This window comes from Bombina bombina, chromosome 5 (genome assembly GCF_027579735.1).
Source record: "Bombina bombina isolate aBomBom1 chromosome 5, aBomBom1.pri, whole genome shotgun sequence".
Lineage (NCBI taxonomy): Eukaryota > Metazoa > Chordata > Amphibia > Anura > Bombinatoridae > Bombina > Bombina bombina.
The window spans coordinates 678,759,160-678,781,731 of record NC_069503.1 but is presented as its reverse complement, the minus strand read 5'-3'; the positions used below and the strand labels follow the sequence as shown (position 1 = coordinate 678,781,731).

The window sequence follows — 22,572 nt, the reverse complement described above, 5'->3', positions numbered from 1 at the left end:
TTATCTGCAGTTGTATTTCCCACTTTGGCCACTACTTATTTTAAGGGCCATAAAAGTAAAAAAATGATATGCTCTATTTTGTTTGAGTATGTAATTTTAAGACTATCGACCCTGCACTACTGTGTGTTTACCCCCTGCAAATGTTTGGACTGTTATGGCCATTTAATCATTACTAGTACTTGCCAGTTAATCTACTTCTGATTTTTTTCACTAATAATTTCATGGATAAATTTGGTTTGTAATTTCGGCCTTGAAACAACACCTTAAAGCAGGGGAGCTCAGACAATAGTGAGGCAGGTTTACTTGTTTGTGAGGTTTGTCTACTTGTGTGCGTATTGTACAGTAAATGTTATAACTACTCATGCATAACACCTGTTTTCTGTGTGCAGACTAAACTTACACAAAATACATTTATAGATTTGTTTTTAGCTTGAGGACATATTTTCATTATTGGTTGCAGGGAAACAAGGAAATGATAAAACAATCTATATATTTTCTGGTAAACAGATATCTGCTGGTAGACAACAATAACAATAAAAGAAATCTTCTCTACAAAACATACTGCATTAACCTCTTAAGGACATATGACAGAATTTTTCCGTCATAAAACAATTGAGCAAACTGAAAGCTGTGTCCTTAAAGGGTTAAAGTAATGAGCAAAGTCCTCATTGTGTATAGTACACGTGAAAAATATATATGACATACATGCAAGTTTCTCCTCTTTGGTTAGCTGGTTCCAAGGTCCAGTTTCCTTCTGTCTCAGGGCCTTTTGCTCTGGGGTTAAGTTAGAAACAAATGGTACATCCGGCAGGGGGTACTCACGGCGGTCACAATATTGGGGTTTTGTAAAATCCATAACGGTGGTACTAGGAACATCTAAAGAGAAATAGCACAAATTACCATATTAGATCACAGCATCCAGTGTTAAAAGTATAGAAAGGTATGCTTTATAAAAATAAAAAGAACTAAGATATCTTTGCTAGAAGGAACACCAAATAAAAAAAATAGTATCACACTTTTGTGAAGCTATCATCAAAATCTCTCTCTTCATGTTTTTTTTCCCACTGCAGCAGTCAGATTATTGTAATCAAAGCTTCATCTTTACTGTCTCATTCTATAATGGGTTTGTAAACACAGCATTTCGCAGTTGAAGTTATGGTCAAAGTTCAAATGAATATCTTTTATGTGAATTCTTGAGATTATATTTCTTTTAATGGGCAGTAAAACAAATAGGTTGTAAAAACAAAAAAAATGGATATAGATACCTGAGAATTTTTTTTACAATGAGCTCTTAGCTACATGTGTGTAATAGGGAAGGCAGTGACATGTGACTTAATTACTCACCGTATCCCTTATGGGCTGACAGAGAACTAGAGGTAGAGAGACTCCTCCAGGCAACTGTTCTTGTTCCTCCAATGGCACGTGCAACACTGCGTAACATCTATAAAAATGGGCAAACTTTTATAAAAATGTGCATTTTAGTGACATTCCCATACACTGTAATGACATAAGCAATATGGAGTAGATTCTATTAAAGAGGAAAACTTCTCCATTTAACTCCAGTGGAATATTGTAAATGACTTAATAATTAATGATAATAGGCTTTTCTGACAAAAATAGATTTGACCTATTAGTGTGATGATATGTTATGGAACTACATCCCAAGTTTTTCTCTCTCTGTTTTATCATTAGGTTTTGTGCCCCCTTTATAGCACTGCAGACCCCATTAGCACACTACTATAAAGTACAAATAATATATATAGTTTTGCAATTCTCATTTATCTGTCTCTATTTTAAAAACAAGTACATCTAAATGTAAAAATGAAACTCATATATATATATTGGTCATTTACAGGATGTAAATACAGCAAACGTTAAATGAAAACCTTTATTTTATTGAAATAAACAATAAATCTTTCTATGAACATAAATATACAGACAATTCAACTATTTCACCCCACAAACAATGACAATATTACAGGTGGTACTGAGTGTGTCAACCAGTCATACAAAATACTGGTTTTATTTTATTGCTTTGTCTCCACAAGTAATAAAACAGATCTATGTACTATTTTATGACACATTAAAATTTACTTAACAGTCTGTTACTTACAATGCACTAGAAATGAATGAAACTAATCTTTTTTTTTGTTACTTATTCCCAAAATGTTTTTAATGCTCTTAATGATTACTGGTTGTTTATGAACAGATATTTGAGAGTTAGGTTCCTTAAAGGGACATGTTAGTGTAACGGGAGTGGCAGACTCTGGCAACTGCCATTCAGTAGTAGTGTCCTGCTTAGGATAGGCTTAGCAGTATGCCTGGTGTTCAAGTTTAAAGGGGCATAATACTCATATGCTAAATCACTTGAAAATGATGCAGCATAACTGTAAAAATCTGAAAAGAAAATATGACATGAACATCTCTATGTAAACAAGGATGACATTTTACCTCAAAATGTATTTAGCTCATATGAGTGTTATATGAACAGTTATTCTTCAGCTACTGTCAGCTGCATGTAGGAAAAAAACTGCCAATAAGTGTCATCACTACTGAATTTATACTTTGCTTTATTGTGATCTCATAAAATTTCACTGAACTCTTGCAAAATGTCATAGTAAACTTCCTTGGAGGAGGGTAATAACACTTGCCCTTGCAAGTCCTGGGACTAGGTTTCTGATTGGCTGCTTAAAGTTTCTTTCACAATGGGATGTGGCTACAGAAAACATTCAGGTGGTATTTTCTAGACAGTGGATTACCGTTATACTAAATCACTTTTATTTGCTTCAACATTTTGGTATCAAGACTAAGTATGTTTTTTACCCCATTGCAGTGGTTAAAACATAAAGCATTCTTAGAGAATTTTACTAGGCATGTGCATTCAGCAGCTTTGTTAGCTGCCAAATGTGGAAGAAGGCAACCACTTGCAGCCTTTGGCTCTTTTCAAAGCCGGATTTATTCTTGTGAAAGTGAAACACATTAAAATCTGGGTTTGCACAGATCTTAGTGTATTTCACTTTCACAAGAATAACTCTGTCTTCGAAAAAAAAAACAAAGGCCGCGAGTGGCCACCTTCTTCTGCATTTGGCAGCTAACGAAGCTGCCGAATGTACAGGCCTAAATTTTACACTAATGTTCCTGTCCTTGGTAAATCACAAATTAGAACATATTATTATTGCACTAACATGTGCCTGTAAGGTACATATTAAAGTGTAAAATAATGCAAGATATGGGTAAGATAGATTAGGATTTAAAGACATAAAAATAGGGTTAAGGTAAGTATTAGACCAATGACAAGGGAGGGCAAGTGTAAGCAAATTTAAATTATAGGTAGATAATGGGCTTTATTTATCATGATGTGACTGCCCCAATCAGTTGCAGGCTCGCTCGCTCGCTCGCTCATTTGAGCCTGCAACTGATATGTAAGGAGCAGCAGTTTAAACTCTTCCTAAACCCTCTCTGCCAACATAGGTTGGCAGATAAAAATTGACTCGGAGTCCAGACTCATTAGACTGGAATGATTGACAAGACATGCTCTCACGCAATTGGTTGCACAAGAGCAGGGAGAACAAATGCAAATTCATCCACAATTTGGATGAAATTAGGACAGGTTCACAACATGTAAACCTTGTCTGACCTCTCATTGTTAAATCTATCCATATGGATAAATATTACTATGTTAGAATTATGAAGCACTGTGTTTAAAATACACTTTTAAACTTTAATGTATGGAACATTATGTATTTATGTAGCATAGTTCACCTTTATGTGGCTTTATTAGAATTAATATGCATCTGTATGTAGCCCATGTACAATACAAGGGACAGTATCAATAATAATACATTTATCAAGGCAAAGACGTGTAATTCAAAGTAATAAAAATAGCTGTGCAACCTACTTTATTTTTAGGGAACAAGAGACATATGAAAGACTGAATGTTATATTAAAGACTTTAAATAGAAAGTATAAATAACATTGGAGCTCATGCAACATCATACTGAATAATATCTGCATGACACATCGTGTTATTTAAACCGTTGTTGGGTTAGAGTAGGCCTTATTAAAACAAAACAACAAAGCAAAATAGTTATTCATTGTTTTCAAAAAGAGCATCAAAGTGTTTGAATAATCAGTAGATTTTTATATGATAATATTGATTGTTTTTTAGACTTTTTTTTCTATTCAAATCAAACAACTTAAATGGTAAGAGCCTAACTATGCTATCCTATTTAAATGTCAGCCATGAAACAGCTTATATTAATACTAGTGGGAAAGTCTGCCCAGAGGGCAGTCTATTGTGGAAAGAGAACCACCCTGCCATTTTCAGAAGGGCAGTCTATTGTGGTGACGGAACCACCCTGACATTTTTGGAATCTTTCACCACCCTGCCATCCAGGTGGATTCCGAAAATGGCAGGGTGGTGAAAGGAACTGCATCCAGGTGGATTCTTTCACCACCCTGCCATCCAGGTGGATTCCGAAAAAGGCAGGGTGGTGAAAGAATCCATCTAGGTGGATTCCTTCACCACCCTTTTGCTCTCTCTCCCCCCCCTCTCTTTTGCTCTCTCTCCCCCCTCTCTTTTGCTCTCTCTCCCCCTCTCTTTTGCTCTCTCTCCCCCCTCTCTTTTGCTCTCTCCCCCCCTCTCTTTTGCTCTCTCCCCCCCTCTCTTTTGCTCTCTCTCCCCGCTCTCTTATGCTCCCCCCCCCTCTCTTTTGTTCTCTCTCCCCGCTCTCTTATGCTCTCCCTCTCCCCCCTCTCGTATGCTCTCCCTCTCCCCCTCTCTTTTGCTCTCTCTCCCCCTCTCTTTTCCTCTCTCTCCCCCCTCTGTTTTGCTCTCTCTCTCCCCCTCCTCTTTTGCTCTCTCCCCCTCTCATTTGCTCTCTCTCTCCCCTCTCTTTTGCTCTCTCTCTCCCCCTCTCTTTTGCGCTCTCTCTCCCCTCTCTTTTGCTCTCTCTCCCCTCTCTTTTGCTCTCTATCCCCCCTCTCTTTTACTCTCTCTCTCCCCCTTCTTTTGTGCTCTCCCTTATCTCTTTTGCTCTCTCTCCCCCTATCTTTTGCTCTCTCTGCCCCCTCTCTTTTGCTCTCTCTGCCCCCTATCTTTTGCTCTCTCTCCCCCCTCTCTTTTGCTCTCCCCCTCTCTTTTGCTCTCTCCCCTCTTTTGCTCTCTCTCCCCTCTTTTTCTCTCTCTCCCTCCCTTTTGCTCTCTTCCCCTTCTCTTTTGCTCTATCTCCCCCTCTCTTTTGCTCTCTCTCCCCTCTCTTTTGCTCTCTCTCCCCCTGTCCTTTTTTTTTAAATTTTTTTATTTTTATTAGGGCACTCCTACTGCCTCCCCTTCCCTGCTGAGCCGCCCGATCGTGCTCTGGCTCCATATGCGGCTGATGCCTGAAGCTTCAGAAACTCCAGGTCTCAGCTGTTATGTTACAGGTCTCGTCGCCACGAGGTGGCTGTGCGCACATCCAACATTCCTTTGAAGATGAGTGCGCAACTGCCGATGGCGACGGACATTACAAAACAAATTATAGTATAGATAGCTTATAGTAAAAATAAATAAGGCACATTAACGATATTGGTGACAAAACAAGTCAACATGCCTTATATGGAGTAATATCAGTGCCATTATAAATAGATCTATGAATGGCTTTTCTTGGGGTCACATTGGTTTATTAAAAGCAGTGAAAGAATGTCCCATTTTTACAGGGCCTTTTTTAACTTGCCTCTAAGCACAGTTCTTTCTGTGCAATATACTGTACATATCACCATACAATAGCTTTGAAAACACTCTCAAATTCTTAAAATTCTATCTAGAGCATAGCCTGTGAAATTTATACTACAAAATGCACAATTTAATCATTACCTTTAAACAAAATAATATTATAGGGAGAACCCAGTTTTTGGGTTTAACGTAGTGTTAAAGGGCCATGAAACACAAATTTTTACTTTCATGATTCCGATAGGGCATACAATTAAAAAAACAACAACTTTACAATTAACTTCTATTTGCTTCATTCTCTTAGTATCCTTTGTTGAAGGAGCATCAATGTACTGCTGGGAGCTATCTGAACACATTGTTTGAACCACTAACAAGAGGTATATATGTACAGCCACAAATCGGTAGTTAACTCCCAAGAGTGCATTGCTGTTCCTGAGTCTACATTGGTATGCTTTTCAGCAAAGCATACCAAGAGAATGAAGCAAATTATATAATAGAGGCTCAACTTCAAAATGTAAACTCTAACTGAATCACAAAAGAAACATTTTGGATTTCATGTCCCTTTAAGGTCCTGCATTCTTACCACCAGAACACAAGTATCTTCAATACTGCCTGACAACAGACAACACAGTCCTTTCCACTCTATTTTACTTATTTAATCTACTTCAGTTATAAAAAAAAGAGGCATCTATCAAAGGGTGGCATCTGTTTTGTGTTTTATGGAATGGGACATTCTTCTCTGTTTCCAAGACAAAAGTGGTAGCTGCAAGGGAAATCTACAATGGCCTCATATAGCCCCTGAGGCTCAGATTGCCCACTAGTGATCAACTCACACACAGACATACAAAGCAGTGGATTTAAAGTACTTTTACTATAGGTCAAATGCAAGGGTTAAAAGTAAAGTGCAGGGCTTGGGAAGTTTTGGACACTTTGAATGCTAAAGGTTTCCCACTACTGAACTAAATATTACCATTTATACATCATGTTATCAGTATTTATTTCAGAAGACAAAATAATTTTGGGTAGAGAAGCTATATTCATAGATACTTGCACAGTGCTCTTAATAATACTGCAGTGGGAGAACATATCAAGAAAATATTTAATAAAAACATTATTGCATAAATGTTATTGTCTGTCAACATGTATTGTTCTCATCATTTTTGTACTTCCTTCATTTGTCTAATCATTAATGAAGTGTGTTTTCCTATATAGCAAATAACTGTGAGCTCACCCTTCCAGTGAAAAGTCCCCCAGAATATTATTGGGATATGTGTTTGTATTTGGTTAAACATTGCCTAGCATTCATTAAGAGTTATAGTGCAGGCCTTAGCCGTTGCAAATTTCATTTGAACTTTTTAAACCAGTATGTATATTTAAAGGTTAATGAAACAAAAACGATTGTGTGATCATCAAGCTGCGCAATTTATTTTGCAGGGTAAACAGCAACACATCATACGTGGTACAGCAGGTCAGATAAATCCTACGCGTTTCATGCCCGCAGGCACTTCGTCAGGGATGATTTAAAGGGGTGTGGCTGCCACAGACATCTTTCATATTGATTCATTATTGGTACTTTATATATTTAAAAGGGCATGGAAGCCAAAATGAATCCCTACTGATTCAGCTAGAGCTTACAGTTTTAAAAAAATCTAATTTACTGGTGTTATTAAATAAACCTCTTTATACTCTTGCGAAAGGGAGCTAAGTTACTCTAAAGGATACCAAATGAAAAAAAGGAAATTTGATAACAGATGTAAATTTTAAATTGTATGATCTATCTGAATCATGAAGTTACATTTCTGAAGTCCATATCCCTTTAACATGTATAAATGTGTCCATACTTCTGTTTTCAGTCCATGAAGTCCGTGTCCCTTTAACATTTATAAATTTGGCATTATTTCTATTATCAAGTTTGCTTAGTTGTCTTGGTATCCTTTGCTATCCTTTAGCCATCTGGCAGCAGTGTTTGCAACAATGTTTATAGCAATGTTATACATAGTTACAAACACTGCTGCCATAGAAAATTAAAGTTTACAGCAAAGATTAGCCTGAGAATAGTATGCAAATGTATTTTTTTTAAAATCTATATTAGTAAAAAATAAGTGTAAAGTTGGTGTTGCCATGTTGCAACCTAGGTTTCCTTCTCAACTGAGGCAAATTAAGGACAGTTAGAAGTAGGTTACTAGAGTGTGCAGCCAATGACTGTGCAGGAAGTCTGTATTCTGCACTTCGACTTTTAACAGAAATTGGAAAGTCCACAATTTCTAAAATAAAATTACAAGGAAAGGAGATAACTTTTTACAATCTCAATGTGTACCTATTAATCTGATACTATATCTGGGTAAGGTACAATATTTACCTTTAATTTATTAAGATATCTTTCCACACTGTTTCTCACTTTAAGAAGTTAAGTCACACAATTAAAGGGACAGTAAAGTAAAAACTAAACGTTCATGATTCAGATAGAACATGAGATTTTAAACAACATTCCATCTTACCTCTTTTATCAATGTTGATTAGTTCTCTTGGTATCCTTTGTTAAATAGTAACTCCAGATGAGTTACTGGCAGCAGTGTTTGCAACAAAATTTAAAGCAATGTTAAACATAGTTGAAAATTCTACTGCCATAGAGTGTCTGTAATTTTACTATACCTACACTACATGCCTCACGCTGAAAAATATCAACACTCAAAAGTATGGATGAAAACCTGTACGTAACCTGCAGGGCAGGGCTTGGAATATATTGCACTACTGGCAAAGTTACCCCATTAAAATGCAGGTTGCTCCAGTGGAACACCCAGCAAACTCCTACAGAACGCCTATATCTACATCATGTCTGTGAACTACCTTGATTATAAAGGCAAAAAAAAAATTCCTAGTAAAAATATAGCTGCCCTCACCGCCAGTTCAACCTAACCACGGTATTAACCCATAATTTGCCACATCCCCATCGCAATCTACCCTATTAAACCTGCTATAACCCCATCACTATTAACCCCTAAACCACCACAACCCCACAGCAATAAACCCCCAAACCACCACCGCAATAACCCTTACACTATTTAAACCCCTAACAACTAACCTCCCTTAAGACCTCTAACCTAAGACCCCCTAAATTACAGGTTAGGTTGTTTTTTTTACTGGTAGTGTTTTTTTATTTTTTTATAACTTAAGGAGTCTTAGAATAGGGGGGGTTTAAGTAGTGTAGGGGTTATTGCGGTGGGGTAATGGCAGTTTAGGGTTTAAGTAGTGTAGGGGTTATTGTGGTGGGGGCAATGGCGGTTTAGGGTTTAAAGTAAAAATTTAACTTTCATGATTGAGATAGGGCATGCAATTTTAAACAAATACACTTTTATAATCAAATTTGCTTTGTTCTCTTGGTATCCTTTATTGAAAGCTAAACCTAGGTAGGCTCATATGCTCATTTCTAAACCCTTGAAGACCGCCTCTAATCTCAGTGGATTTTCACAGTTTTTTACAGCTAGACAATGATAGTTAATGTGTGCCATATAGATAACATAGTGCTAATTCCCGTGGAGTTACCTAGGAGTCAGCACTGATTAGCTAAAATGCAAGTCTGTCAAAAGAACTGAAATAAGGGGGAAGTTGGTAGAGGCTTAAATACAAGGTAATCACAGAGGTAAAATGTATATTACTATGACAGTGTTGGTTTTGCAAAACTGGGGAATGGGTAATAAAGGGATTATCTATCTTTATAAGCAATAAAAATTCTGGAGTAGACTGTCCCTTTAAGTAGTGAAGGGGGTAATGGCGGTTTAGGGGTTAAGTAGTGTAGGGGTTATTGCGGTGGGGGCAATGGTAGTTTAGGGGTTAAGTACTGTAGGGGTTATTGTGGTGGGGGTAATGGCGGTTTAGAGGTTAAATAGTGTAGGGGTTATTGTGGTTTAGGGGTTAATAGTGTAGGGTGTTAAGAGCAATGGTGGCTTATGGCAGATTAGTGATAATTCTTGTAGGCTACTGTACGTTTACTTGGTTGAGTGATATATATAAAAGGGATCCTTTACTTTACATTGTCAATGTAGATGGCGATGCTGCTTGCTATATATATATAGTCTGCATTGCCACCCATTGCGATGTATAGTAAAATGCCTCTCAGCGATGCCTTTAAACACTGATGTCAGCCACTTGGAATACTTTTCCGGCTTTCTCAACATTGCGATGGATCCCTTTTGAATATTTTGCCGTCTTGTAGAACTTTCGAACATCAGGGCCTAAGCCACACTCAAATTGTCTGATTCAATGCTGTGAGGTATATTGGTATTATATTTACCCTGGGTTACATCAAGGCAGCCTATTAGAATAATTACAATACTTTAATTTTTACAGCAGGTTTTAAAGTTGGTGATCTAGGTGGTACCTATATAAGCTAAAACAGATTGTGCTCCTGCACCAACCAATTTGCTTAGGAGTGGGAATGACATAGGTTTAGTCTGAACCAAATCTGTGCTTTTCATTTACATATGTAATTTGTTCTTTGCTCCATATAGAGCATATATATAAAGAACATCATTCTCATAAAGTCCCTGTGTTTTTTCTTGTCATTTGTCCATTTACATGTTAAAAATATATATAAAAAAACAGTTCATATATTTAATATAACAGTTCATAATAAATGTTCAATAAATATTTCAACTGATTTTGATTTGAAATAGCAGGAAATGCATTTTGGCACAATTGATGCGTAAGGATTAATTGTTCATTTCGTCTTGTCTTGTTATTTAAAAGCTGGCAAGGATGCCTTGTTATTCATTTCTATTTTCTTTTGAGGCAGTCGCATATTTAGGTTTTGTGCGGCCCAGTCTCCGAAGGGAGGGGATCATGCTCTGCTTCAGTATGTCACAGTACATGTTGGCATTCATGGCTCCCTCAATGAACTGTATCTCCCCAGTGCCGGCAGCACTCATGCAGGCTTAGACCATGACACTCCCCCACCATGCTTGACTTTAGGCAAGACACACTTGTCTTTGTACTCCTCACCTGGTTGCCAGCACACACGCTTGACACCATCTGAACCAAATAAGTTTATCTTGATCTCATCAGACCACAGGACATGAATCCGGTAATCCATGTCCTTAGTCTGCTTGTCTTTAGCAAACTGTTTGCGGGCTTTCTTGTGCATCATCTTTAGAAGAGGCTTCCTTCTGGGACGACAGCCATGCAGACCAATTTGATGCAGTGTGCGGCGTATGGTCTGAGCACTGACAGGCTGATCCCCACCCCTTCAACCTCTGCAACAATGCTGGCAGCACTCATACGTCTTTTTCCCAAAGACAACCTCTGGATATGATTCTGAGCACGTGCACTCAACTTCTTTGGTTGACCATGGCGAGGAATATTCTCAGTGGAATCTGTCCTGTGAAAACGCTGTATGGTCTTGCCCACCGTGCTGCAGCTCAGTTTCAGGGTCTTGGCAATCTTCTTAAAACCTAGGCCATCTTTATGTAGAATCTGGATTGGATGAGACTCTTAAGCGCTTGTGCTTAATTACCCAATAAGGAAAGATAGTCTTACTATGTAGTTGGATTCAATGAGATCTATTTATTTTTAGAATTATAAATACATACAATAAAATTTAAAACAATAGAAATTGATTCTTAAAACAAATCTAACTGGTTGGCCAACCATACAGTGTGAATAAAATGATATAATATGTTTTCCAATCCCTGTTACTTAGTGTGTTATACAAACATATCTGTATATTTGAATTTTTGAATTTTGGTTTAATTGCAGATATTTTTTATGGATTTGATATAGTGGACTTGTGAAGAAGTATGGTATCCACAAAGAATATTCGCAATATTAATTCTTAATTACCATATTTACCATATTCGTTTGTTTAAAGCTGAACATACATAATTAAAATAGCGTCAATGGTATCAACAATATAATTAAAATAGCGTCAATGGTATCAACAATAGTAACAAATAATAAAAGTGAAACAAAAATAAAGTGATACAGTAAAAATCGTATAAGTTATGAAAGATAAAGTCTTTCTGCCGTGATCGTTAGAGTAATTGTTAATTGCTTTTTGTTAAAAGCGCTGTTGTTAAGTCCTCCGTGGGGATAGTATGTGCGGGCGTGCTGCAACACGTTTTTATCTAATTGCTATATATATTGCGATTATAAGTCACTGTTAAGTAGTTTTGGTTATCTGTCCTTCACATTAACTTCCTTAGTTGGTGTAGGTATAATAAATCTTACCCGTTGTTTCTTTTGGGATACTTTGTTTCTGGTCTAGTTTCTTTTTGTACCCAATTCAATCTTTACTGTGATGAATGTGGATCGGAAGCCGGGATAGCCGCTGCCGGTGTTGTAGTGGTTTCAGTATGTCGAGTTGGTTTGTCTCTGCGATTACACACACTTGAAGAAGTAGATGCTGGGGTATTGTGGTAGTGTGCTTTAACCGTTAATCCTTTTGTCAGATGGCTGGGCTTTTTGCCTGGTTCAGGTTTTCAAAACCTCTTGAATTGTTGCGAATGTGTTCTGTTTAGATCCGTACTCTATTTGTTTCAGAGTATCCGATCTGCAGGTGTCCACAGGTTTCTTTAGGCCCAATTATTAGGTAAGGTATTTCAGTTGTTCTTGGCGGTCCTTTGAAAGGAGGACTAGGTGCTTTGAAGGTTGTTCTTGAACGCTTCAGAATATCTTTCAAGCGTATTTGTTGGTCCGTGGTTTGATGTAGTCTTGGCGGTCCACTTCGAAAGTGGACTATGAAAATGTTCAGTGTAGCAAGGAGTAGGCAACGCGTTTCAGCTGATTAATACAGCCTTTATCAAGCATATCCTTGCAGTTGTAAACAGTGGGTTTTTGTATTCTGTGATTTGATTCTATTGGATCCCCTAGGTAGTTGTATCTTTACAATCTGGTGATCCTATTGGTTGTTGTGTCGGTGCTTTTGATTGGTCATTCCTTAGCATGTGACCTATTAATGGTTCAGTTTATCACGGTGATGGGGGAATTTTCACTTATTTGTATCAGATGACCAAGTAAATGCATAAAACGTTATGAAAACTTGTTCCAGTAGTAAACACAAATACGAATGTATTGTTATAATAAAAACATAAATAACTTTTTGTACGTCAGAGAATCTGTCCTTACAGGGTTTGTGAGTCAGTATAAGGTTTTTGGTATATGCCAATTTGAATATTTATTATGTTCTATTTAGTCCTTTAGTGCAAGAATTCATATTTTATTGTTGGTTCAATTCTAGGGTTGGTAAATTAGAGGTTTAGTCATTTGTTTTGATGATGCAATTTAATATAACAGTGGAATGGGAAATTTCAATTTTGCGTGTTCTTGTTTGATCTTTAGTAATCGTTTGTTAAAAAGCAGTTTTTTTATTAATAATCGTTATTTCCATTATTATTGCTTTGGTGCAAGTATATGAAACATGCATTATTGGTTCTGGAATTTTTATTCCTATTTTTGTAATTTATTTATTTTTAGTGTTCGTTCTTTTATAATCTTTTGTTGAAGAGCAGGTTAATCTTTTGGTATTCATCATTTCAATTGTATTGGTTCAAGGATATAAAACATCCATTATTAATAGTTGTGTATCAATCTGTTGGGTTTCTCTTCCGAAACCACGGACCAACAAATACGCTTGAAAGATATTCTGAAGCGTTCAAGAACAACCTTCAAAGCACCTAGTCCTCCTTTCAAAGGACCGCCAAGAACAACTGAAATACCTTACCTAATAATTGGGCCTAAAGAAACCTGTGGACACCTGCAGATCGGATACTCTGAAACAAATAGAGTACGGATCTAAACAGAACACATTCGCAACAATTCAAGAGGTTTTGAAAACCTGAACCAGGCAAAAAGCCCAGCCATCTGACAAAAGGATTAACGGTTAAAGCACACTACCACAATACCCCAGCATCTACTTCTTCAAGTGTGTGTAATCGCAGAGACAAACCAACTCGACATACTGAAACCACTACAACACCGGCAGCGGCTATCCCGGCTTCCGATCCACATTCATCACAGTAAAGATTGAATTGGGTACAAAAAGAAACTAGACCAGAAACAAAGTATCCCAAAAGAAACAACGGGTAAGATTTATTATACCTACACCAACTAAGGAAGTTAATGTGAAGGACAGATAACCAAAACTACTTAACAGTGACTTATAATCGCAATATATATAGCAATTAGATAAAAACGTGTTGCAGCACGCCCGCACATACTATCCCCACGGAGGACTTAACAACAGCGCTTTTAACAAAAAGCAATTAACAATTACTCTAACGATCACGGCAGAAAGACTTTATCTTTCATAACTTATACGATTTTTACTGTATCACTTTATTTTTGTTTCACTTTTATTATTTGTTACTATTGTTGATACCATTGACGCTATTTTAATTATATTGTTGATACCATTGACGCTATTTTAATTATGTATGTTCAGCTTTAAACAAACGAATATGGTAAATATGGTAATTAAGAATTAATATTGCGAATATTCTTTGTGGATACCATACTTCTTCACAAGTCCACTATATCAAATCCATAAAAAATATCTGCAATTAAACCAAAATTCAAAAATTCAAATATACAGATATGTTTGTATAACACACTAAGTAACAGGGATTGGAAAACATATTATATCATTTTATTCACACTGTATGGTTGGCCAACCAGTTAGATTTGTTTTAAGAATCAATTTCTATTGTTTTAAATTTTATTGTATGTATTTATAATTCTAAAAATAAATAGATCTCATTGAATCCAACTACATAGTAAGACTATCTTTCCTTATTGGGTAATTAAGCACAAGCGCTTAAGAGTCTCATCCAATCCAGATTTTAACCCCACTTTGAAGTTTGTGAGATTACTTCTTCGAGACTCCCTAGCTTTTACCCCCACAGCGCATAGTTTATTAACCCAACACACCAATACATCTTTATGTAGAGCAACAATTCTTTTTTTCAGATCCTCAAAGAGTTATTTGCCATGAGGTGCCATGTTGAACTTCCAGTGACCAGTATGAGAGAGTGTGAGAGAGATAACACTAAATTTAACACACTTGCTCACCATTCACAACTGAGACCTTTTAACACTAACGAGTCACATGACACACCGGGGAGGGAAAATGGCTAATTGGGCCCAATTTGGACACTTCCACTTAGACAATAATGGCTGTGTGTTGAGTTATTTTGAGGGGACAGCAAATTTACACTGTTATGCAGGCTGTACACTCACTACTTTACATTGTAGCAAAGTGTCATTTCTTCAGTGTTGTCACATGAAAAGATGTAATAAAATATTTACAAAAATGTGAGGGGTGTACTCACTTTTGTGAGATACTGTATATATATATATATATATATATATATATATATATATATATATATATATATATATATATATATATATATATATATATATATATATATATATATATATATACTAAGTGCTTAAAGACAACAGATCTGCTATGCATAACATGTAGTTGACACGTGATTGATTACCTAGTGGGTCACAGATCATCTTAACCTATTGGCGCAGCTTAGCGGGAACTAAAACTATTCCCATTGGCGGCACATTGGCTCCTGACTGCACGTGTAGTCTCCTCAATTGGCTCGTGACTGCACGTGTAGTCAGTGAGTGGGACAGCAGTGTGTTTGCAGCGTGGGCAGTAGTCAGTCAGACTCACAGAGCTCTGAGGGTGGCAGCTTAAACGCTGAGCGGAAGTCAGAAGTCAAAGTGTTTTTTTTTTTATGCAACTAGCTCCCAGTAGTGCATTGCTGCTCCTGCTCTTGATATATGGATAGGAAGTGGAAGTTTAAAAATGCTTGATGTAATGTGAGTGTCTTTATCTAATATTCCACTAAATATTCAGAAACTGTTCAAGCCATAACCCACATACATTCCATTAAAATAGTAAGTAGCTATTGGTGTTATTAAACTTTTTTTTCCATTCTTGCACATACATACTGTTACTTGTATATAAATTTTGTTATTATATACGTTATGTATGTGTCCATATCTCTTAAAACAAGTTAGTTTAACCTCATGTTTGCTAGTACAACTGAATTACTGTGTCGCGAAATGATGTAGGTCTAAAAAGTGTGTCGCCAACATGAAAAGTTTGGAAAGCTCTGCTCTAAACTGTAAGCTCAATTGGCTGTCTCTTATTATAGTCCCCTAGCAAAATGTTCCATTAAATACCTCTAAATTACTTCTAAAATAACTGTAAGCTTGTTACAAATATAGCCACAACAAAGTGCTGCCCCTTCAAATCTGTACTTATTGAGGATGTACTTTTTCCTGTTTAAATTGTGTGTTTTGAACTGATTTTTGTAATGGAAGTCAACTTGACAATGGAACGCGTTCTGCATGGTGATTACTGACTGGTTACAATAGATACAACTTCACTGATTATATGGGATCTGAACTTGCAGTTAGTGGCTGTGATGATGAGTGGGTATAAGGTCTTTTTGAATTTCACAAGGGTTTTTTTCCCCACAAGATATTATTTTTTCCCCCCACAAGATATTAATTTCACTAATTAGGCTGCATTTGTATCAAATCATTTTTACTTTTCAGTACTTGATGTATCTTATGTTAAAGGGCCATTATAATAATAAAATTAAATGCTCTAATTCACCCGAGCATGTAATTTTATCACTAGCAATGCGACAAAGCAGCGCTAGTCACACAACTCTTTTGGATCGGAGTCACATGATTTGATCAGATTCTTTTTTTCGCTTTGGACCAGTAGTGCTCTGCACGTCCTGAATACTACTTTTTAACTGTGTGTTTAACACCTTTGCAGGGGTTAAACAATAGCTTTGCTGCATCATTAGTGATAAAATGACATGCTCTAACAAATTAGGCTTGTCTCTAATTGTTGTCAGACATTTAGTAGCTAAACAATCAGCTTATTAGAGTATTAACCACCCTAATCAACAGTTTTACTTTACACTCTTAAACACCTAATGTAAATCGCAAATAGTATGTAGTAATATTTAATATGCTATTATTCAATCTTATCTGTGAACTGCAAGAGACTCACAGAGGCCAGTTCACCAAGATTTATTTATTATTTTATTATTCTGCTGTTTTAATGTAAAGATCAAGAATCTCAGTCACCAAAATGTGCAACCAAATCTATACAAAGACGTTCTACCTGATTCTCACATTAAAGGGACAGTCAAGACCAGAATTGTTGTTGTTTGAAAGGAAAGATACGCATTCCCCAGTTTTGCATAACCAACACTGTTATAGAAATACACTTTTTACCTCTGTGATTACCTTGTATCTAAGCTTCTGCAAACTGCCCCCTTATTTCAGTTCTTTTGACAGACTTGCATTTTAGCCAATCAGTGCTATCTCCAGGGTAACTTTACGTGCATGAGCTCAATGTTATCTCTATGAAACACATAAACTAATTCCCTCTTGTGGTCAAAATGCAGTCTTCAAGGTCTAAGAAATTAGCATATGAACCTCCTAGGTTTAGCTTTCAACTAAGAATACCAAGAGAACAAAGCAAAATTGGTGAACTTTTTTTGGACTTGACTGTCCCTTTAAGGCATCCAGGAGAACCCTACAACTCAGAGCAACAGTATTCTGGCAGTTGTCATCAGCCAATGAGCAAAAGATCCTTGAGTATCCATTGTGCACAAATATGCATTTCCTGTTATTTCCAATATAACATCTTTTACTTACATTATTTTTATGAACAATAAAACATTATTGAGTTTATTGGGTTTTTTCTTAGCTAGTGGCAATAGTTCAAAAACAATAATTTGATCAGTGTCAAAAAAGTCCAAATGTTTTTAACAACTAGACGGAAATATAAGTTATTAAAATGTTGCACATGCTCATAAAACAGGTTTGAGCTGCAGCAGATCTTTTTATACTGTCTGCAAGATACTGGATACTGGGAACTTAGCAACTCACTCGACTGGTTCCTATTGACTATGGAGAGTATATAGCTGTCATTAGTATTATCATTTATTTATTATGCATCAACATACGCCACAGCACTAATGACTCTAGGTGTATGATTTACAGTTAAAAGGAAACTGTTAAAGGGATACTAAACCGAAAAAAATGTATTTAATGATTCAGATGACAGAGCATGCAATTTTAAGCAACTTTCTAATTTACTCCTACTATCAATTTTTCTTCGTTCTCTTTCTATCTTTATTTTAAAAGCAGGAATTTAAAGCTTAGGGGCCAGCCCATTTTAGGTTCAGCACTCTGGATAACACTTTCTTATTGGTGGCTACATTTAGCAAACCAATAAGCAAGAGCAACCCAGGTTCTCAACAAAAAATGGGCTGGCTGTTAAGCTTTACATTCCTGATTTTTAAATAAAGATAGCAAGAGAATGAAGACAAATTGATAGTAGGAGTACAGTAGAAAGTTGCTTAAAATTGCATGCTTTTTCTGAATTATTACAGAAAAAAATTACGTTTAGTAACACTTTAAGAAAAGGTAAATGATTGTAGATGATACATTAAACAAATGGGTTAATGCAGGGTGTATGCAGCCCTGAACAGGTGTGTTTTAAGGAAACACCAAAGCTTGAGGCAAATCTTGTGTAGTGAATATAGACTACTGACATAACTCATCTGATAAAACCTATCCCAGAAATCAACAAAGCGCTAGGACTTTGAACTAGGTTCATATTTCAGTCATTTTACAAGGTGTGTTAATTAGTGTAATGGCAGCAACACATTTACTAAATTGCAGGCTCCATACAAATGATGTTGATGATTAACTTGACTTTAGCAGGGAATAGGTGAGTATATGCAGTGCCTGTTTACGCCAGAATTTTATATGGTACTCTGCTTCCAAAGAACAGCTGTCTCTTTATTTAGCTGACAGAGAATGAGAGGAAATACAATTATAAATGAATAAGCTATGTAATTGTTCTTTTATCCAAAGTATCTATCATCTAAATATCTATCTATCTATTATCTATCTATCTATCTATCTAATTTTATTTATCTATCTATCAAATTATATCTATATTTCTATCTAATTTTATCTATTTATTTATCTATCTAATTCTATCTATCTACCTATATATCTAATTCTTTCTATCTACCTACCTATCTAAGTATATCTATCTATCTAATCTATCTAGCTATCATGTAGTTTAAAAAAAAAAAAAAGGACAACAGAAAATTCCACAGATCTACAGCCGGATATCATTTATTTAGATATATAATTGTTGGTTAAAGAATTTCTAATCTTTATATTTTAAATGATAATACAACTTGCTCAAGTATTTCAGTAGGTGTTATTATGTACTGATAACTATGTTTTAGAGATTTTATGCACTTTTCATGGCAAACATTCATTTATATCTGCACATAAGCAGTGAAAATAAATACTAAATAAATGCAAAATATAAGGATGCATGAAAAGCAAAGAATAGTTTATTGTATCATACAAATGAACACACACACACACATATATATATATATATATATATATACCAAAATAAAGGTGGTTGTAGACGGAGAGTGCCTTCCCTGCTATTTGTGATTTTATATATATATATATATATATATATATATATATATATATATATATATATATATATATATATAAAATTAATTATTGAAGAAATAAGTGTAAAGTTTTAAGCTATATAAAGTAATGGGTGCAGTCATGTTGTAACCTCAATTATCCTTGGTTCAAAAGCTTGTAGTCCTTATCTTATATCCTCTGAAGCCAGATAGGGGCAGTTATGACATTGTCATGTCTAGAACATAGAGGGGCATGTGGTCTCTTATTGCGAAGAGGACAATTTCCACTTTCAGCTGGAAGGATAATTGGCCGTTTCTAACCAAGTTTAGGGTAATAAATGCATTCCTTTAATGTTCACAGTTTCTCCGGCACCAGCTTATTCGAAGCATGCGCATGAGTTTACAGTATATATGTGTATGAGTCTGTCATTGTGGGCAAGGAAATAAACAGAAACTTTTAAATTTGTCAGAAAATAAATTACTGCTCATCTGAAATTCAATTTAAAGGGATATTAAACACTAAATGTATTTTATAAGTTTTGAGGCTCTTCCCCACCTCCCTTTAGTCATGGGTGCTGCCATGTTGAAATCTAGCTTTCACTATATTGCAGTGCTGACAAGTTTAGACACCTGCAGTGAAACCTAGGTTCCAAAATGGCAGCACCTCTAATTAGAGGGAGGTTATTTAGTTGAACTGGTTCTTATTATGAGTGTGTTGATTATGCAGATCTGTTATATTTAACAGTCCTTTAAATGAAGTGTCCCTTAAAGGGACAGTCTACTTGAACATTGATATTGTTTAAAAAAATAGATAATCAATTTATTACCTATTCACCAGTTTTGCATAACCAACACTGTTATATTAATATACTTTTTACTGTGGTCTGTGGTTACCTTGTATCTAAGCCTCTGCAGACTGCCCCCTAATCACAGTTGTTTTGACAGACTTGCATTTTAGCTAATCAGTGCTGAATAACTCCACAGGAGTGGGCACAACGTTATCTATATGGCACACATGAACTAGCAGTGTCTAACTTGAAAACTGTCAAAATGCACTGACATTAGAGGCAGTCTTTAACAGCAAAATCACTAGGCATTGTATCTGGTGTCAGAACACAAGCCACTATCCTATTACTGTTTCCACTTAGGAGGGCTGCACTATACACCTATCACATGGTCTATGTCATTTTAAAACACCATGTTTAGAGAAATAAAAGGGGAAGGGTGATGAATCTTTGTGTCTTTGTCTGTAAAAAGGAATGTATGCACCCATGAGACTTTATTAAAAAGATAACAGCTTTATCTTACAAATGAGAGATAACAAAACCATCTAGATGGCATATAACATGTTGAATAATTAAATAAGCCACTGGAGACTAAGTGAAGATAAATAAAATTAAGTAGACAGGAAAATGGTACAATCCTTTCCACCAAAAATAAACCAAGGCAAAGTTTGTCTGTGCTGATATTATATTCATGACATGTTTTTGGCCTCCCTTCAAAAAAACATTTTTGTGGAAGCCCATGCTCAGACTATGTTTTTGTAGTCATTAAAAAATGCACATACTGCTTTCTATCATATTACTATTAAGCTTTACACACTGCTAACCAAGTTATGCATTTACACACATTGCCACAATTTCATTTATTTATCATGTGATCAATCAACTCTTGAGGTAAAATGTTTCCAAATTTTTTTTCTAGAAAAAGATAAATATTTAAAATTCCTATTGCACGAAATGAGTGAGGGTGTGACATATGCAGATACTTCCTTACTCTTTCCATGAAATAAGAGAAAAAAAGCCACAATGTAACCCAGTCATTGTGTGATGGTGCAAGAAACCCTGAGGCTCTTAATTATACTGCACAGGCTCAAACCTATCTGTTTTGTTAGTAAAATTTTCTTTGTAGGCTTAGGTTATGGACAAGCGTCCTTGCTGGTGTGTGTAGTGTCACGTAGCTACACTTCCTCATCTCAATAAGTCATCATGAAAATGCTTATACTTAAGATAACCAATTTATATAGACAAAGCTGTTCAATCTATTTCTGTCATTTTAATCTTTCTAACAGCACTGACTTTACATTTTAGTAAATGAACACAAACTATCATCCTTTTATGGCAACGTTCAAACAAAAACAAACTGCCTAGCAAGCGAACATCCTATTTCTGCTATATTTAATCTTAACACCCTTGAATTACCCCTACCAGGGAATCATTAAAATGCATGCATTGTGATAATAGTTTTATACTCAGTTATTTTATTAGATTTGATTATCTTTACTACTGTAAAATATGACAAGAGATCATTTCAAAATAAATAAATAGTGGAGTTAGAAACTCGGGTTTGTATTTTTGCCTATTTATCAAAGTATGCAAAGTTTAATTCTCTGATAAACTGCTTATATAGACAACACATAAAGTGAAGCTAAAAAACTCTATTTTGACTACACTTTAAAGTGCAATCATATGGGGTTATATATCTGAAAAATAAAGTATTACATAGTATATAAATAAATATACATAAGAGGTTTTTTATATACATATATATATATATATATATATATACTGTATATATATATATATATATATATATATATATATATATATATATATATATATATATATATATATATATATATATCAGAATAATAAGCCCCTGATGAAATATTCTTACCTTTGCTTGTGGTGTCAGATTGTACGTGCCTCAGTCCCTGCACTGAATGGTGAATAATGTTAGTCCTTATATATATATATTTAGCAGCTCAAACAGAAAGTAGGTGTTGACTTTCAGCCAAACCAATCTCCAGCACAATAGGAAGTGATAGTAAAAAAAAAAAAAAAGATTCTGTGTCTTAGTGGTCCAAATAGTTTTTTTTTCTTTTTGTTCTACAGTTCTGTTATGCAACATTATTTTTACAGAGCTGAATATACAGTATTCCATGGCATGTTTTGCTATCTGATAGCCATATTACACATAAAATGCCTTAAAATATATATCAAGCTGCTGCAATGTCATGCTTCAAAAGATGTTGCACATTACAAATGTATTTTGCATTGCAACTTTTTACATTTAGCTATATCTGCAATGGAAAATCATTTTTTATTTCATTTATACACATTTAGAGCTAGATTACACGTGGTGCACTATTTAGTGCTTTCAATCGAGTGTAAGCTTCGCTAGAAGTAAGCTTTTTACGTGTGTTGAGTAGCGCAGACATTACAAGTTGAAAGTGAAAAGTTTGTGCATGAGCGAAACGCGACATGCGCTAACCAAAGGTCTTTGAATATCATGAACTTGTTAACTTAGTCTCCCCATAGACTTCAATGCAGCGTGCAGAAGAAAAAA

The 22,572-nt window shown here is 35.5% G+C and overlaps 1 protein-coding gene across 1 annotated transcript in view; it reads right to left on the bottom strand.

Annotated features, from left to right (window-relative positions):
• LOC128659464 (cytochrome c oxidase subunit 4 isoform 1, mitochondrial) overlaps nt 1-21,959 on the bottom strand; it is a 47,095-nt gene extending 25,136 nt beyond the window's left edge. Inside the window, exons 1-3 of the mRNA XM_053713085.1 lie at nt 21,901-21,959; nt 1,345-1,441; nt 706-876 (exon numbers count right to left, since the gene is read on the bottom strand). Of these exons, the coding sequence (XP_053569060.1) occupies nt 706-876; nt 1,345-1,441 (268 nt within the window). The 5' untranslated portion in view covers nt 21,901-21,959. The remainder of the gene's footprint in view (nt 1-705; nt 877-1,344; nt 1,442-21,900) is intronic.
• Between the last annotated feature and the right edge of the window lie 613 nt (nt 21,960-22,572).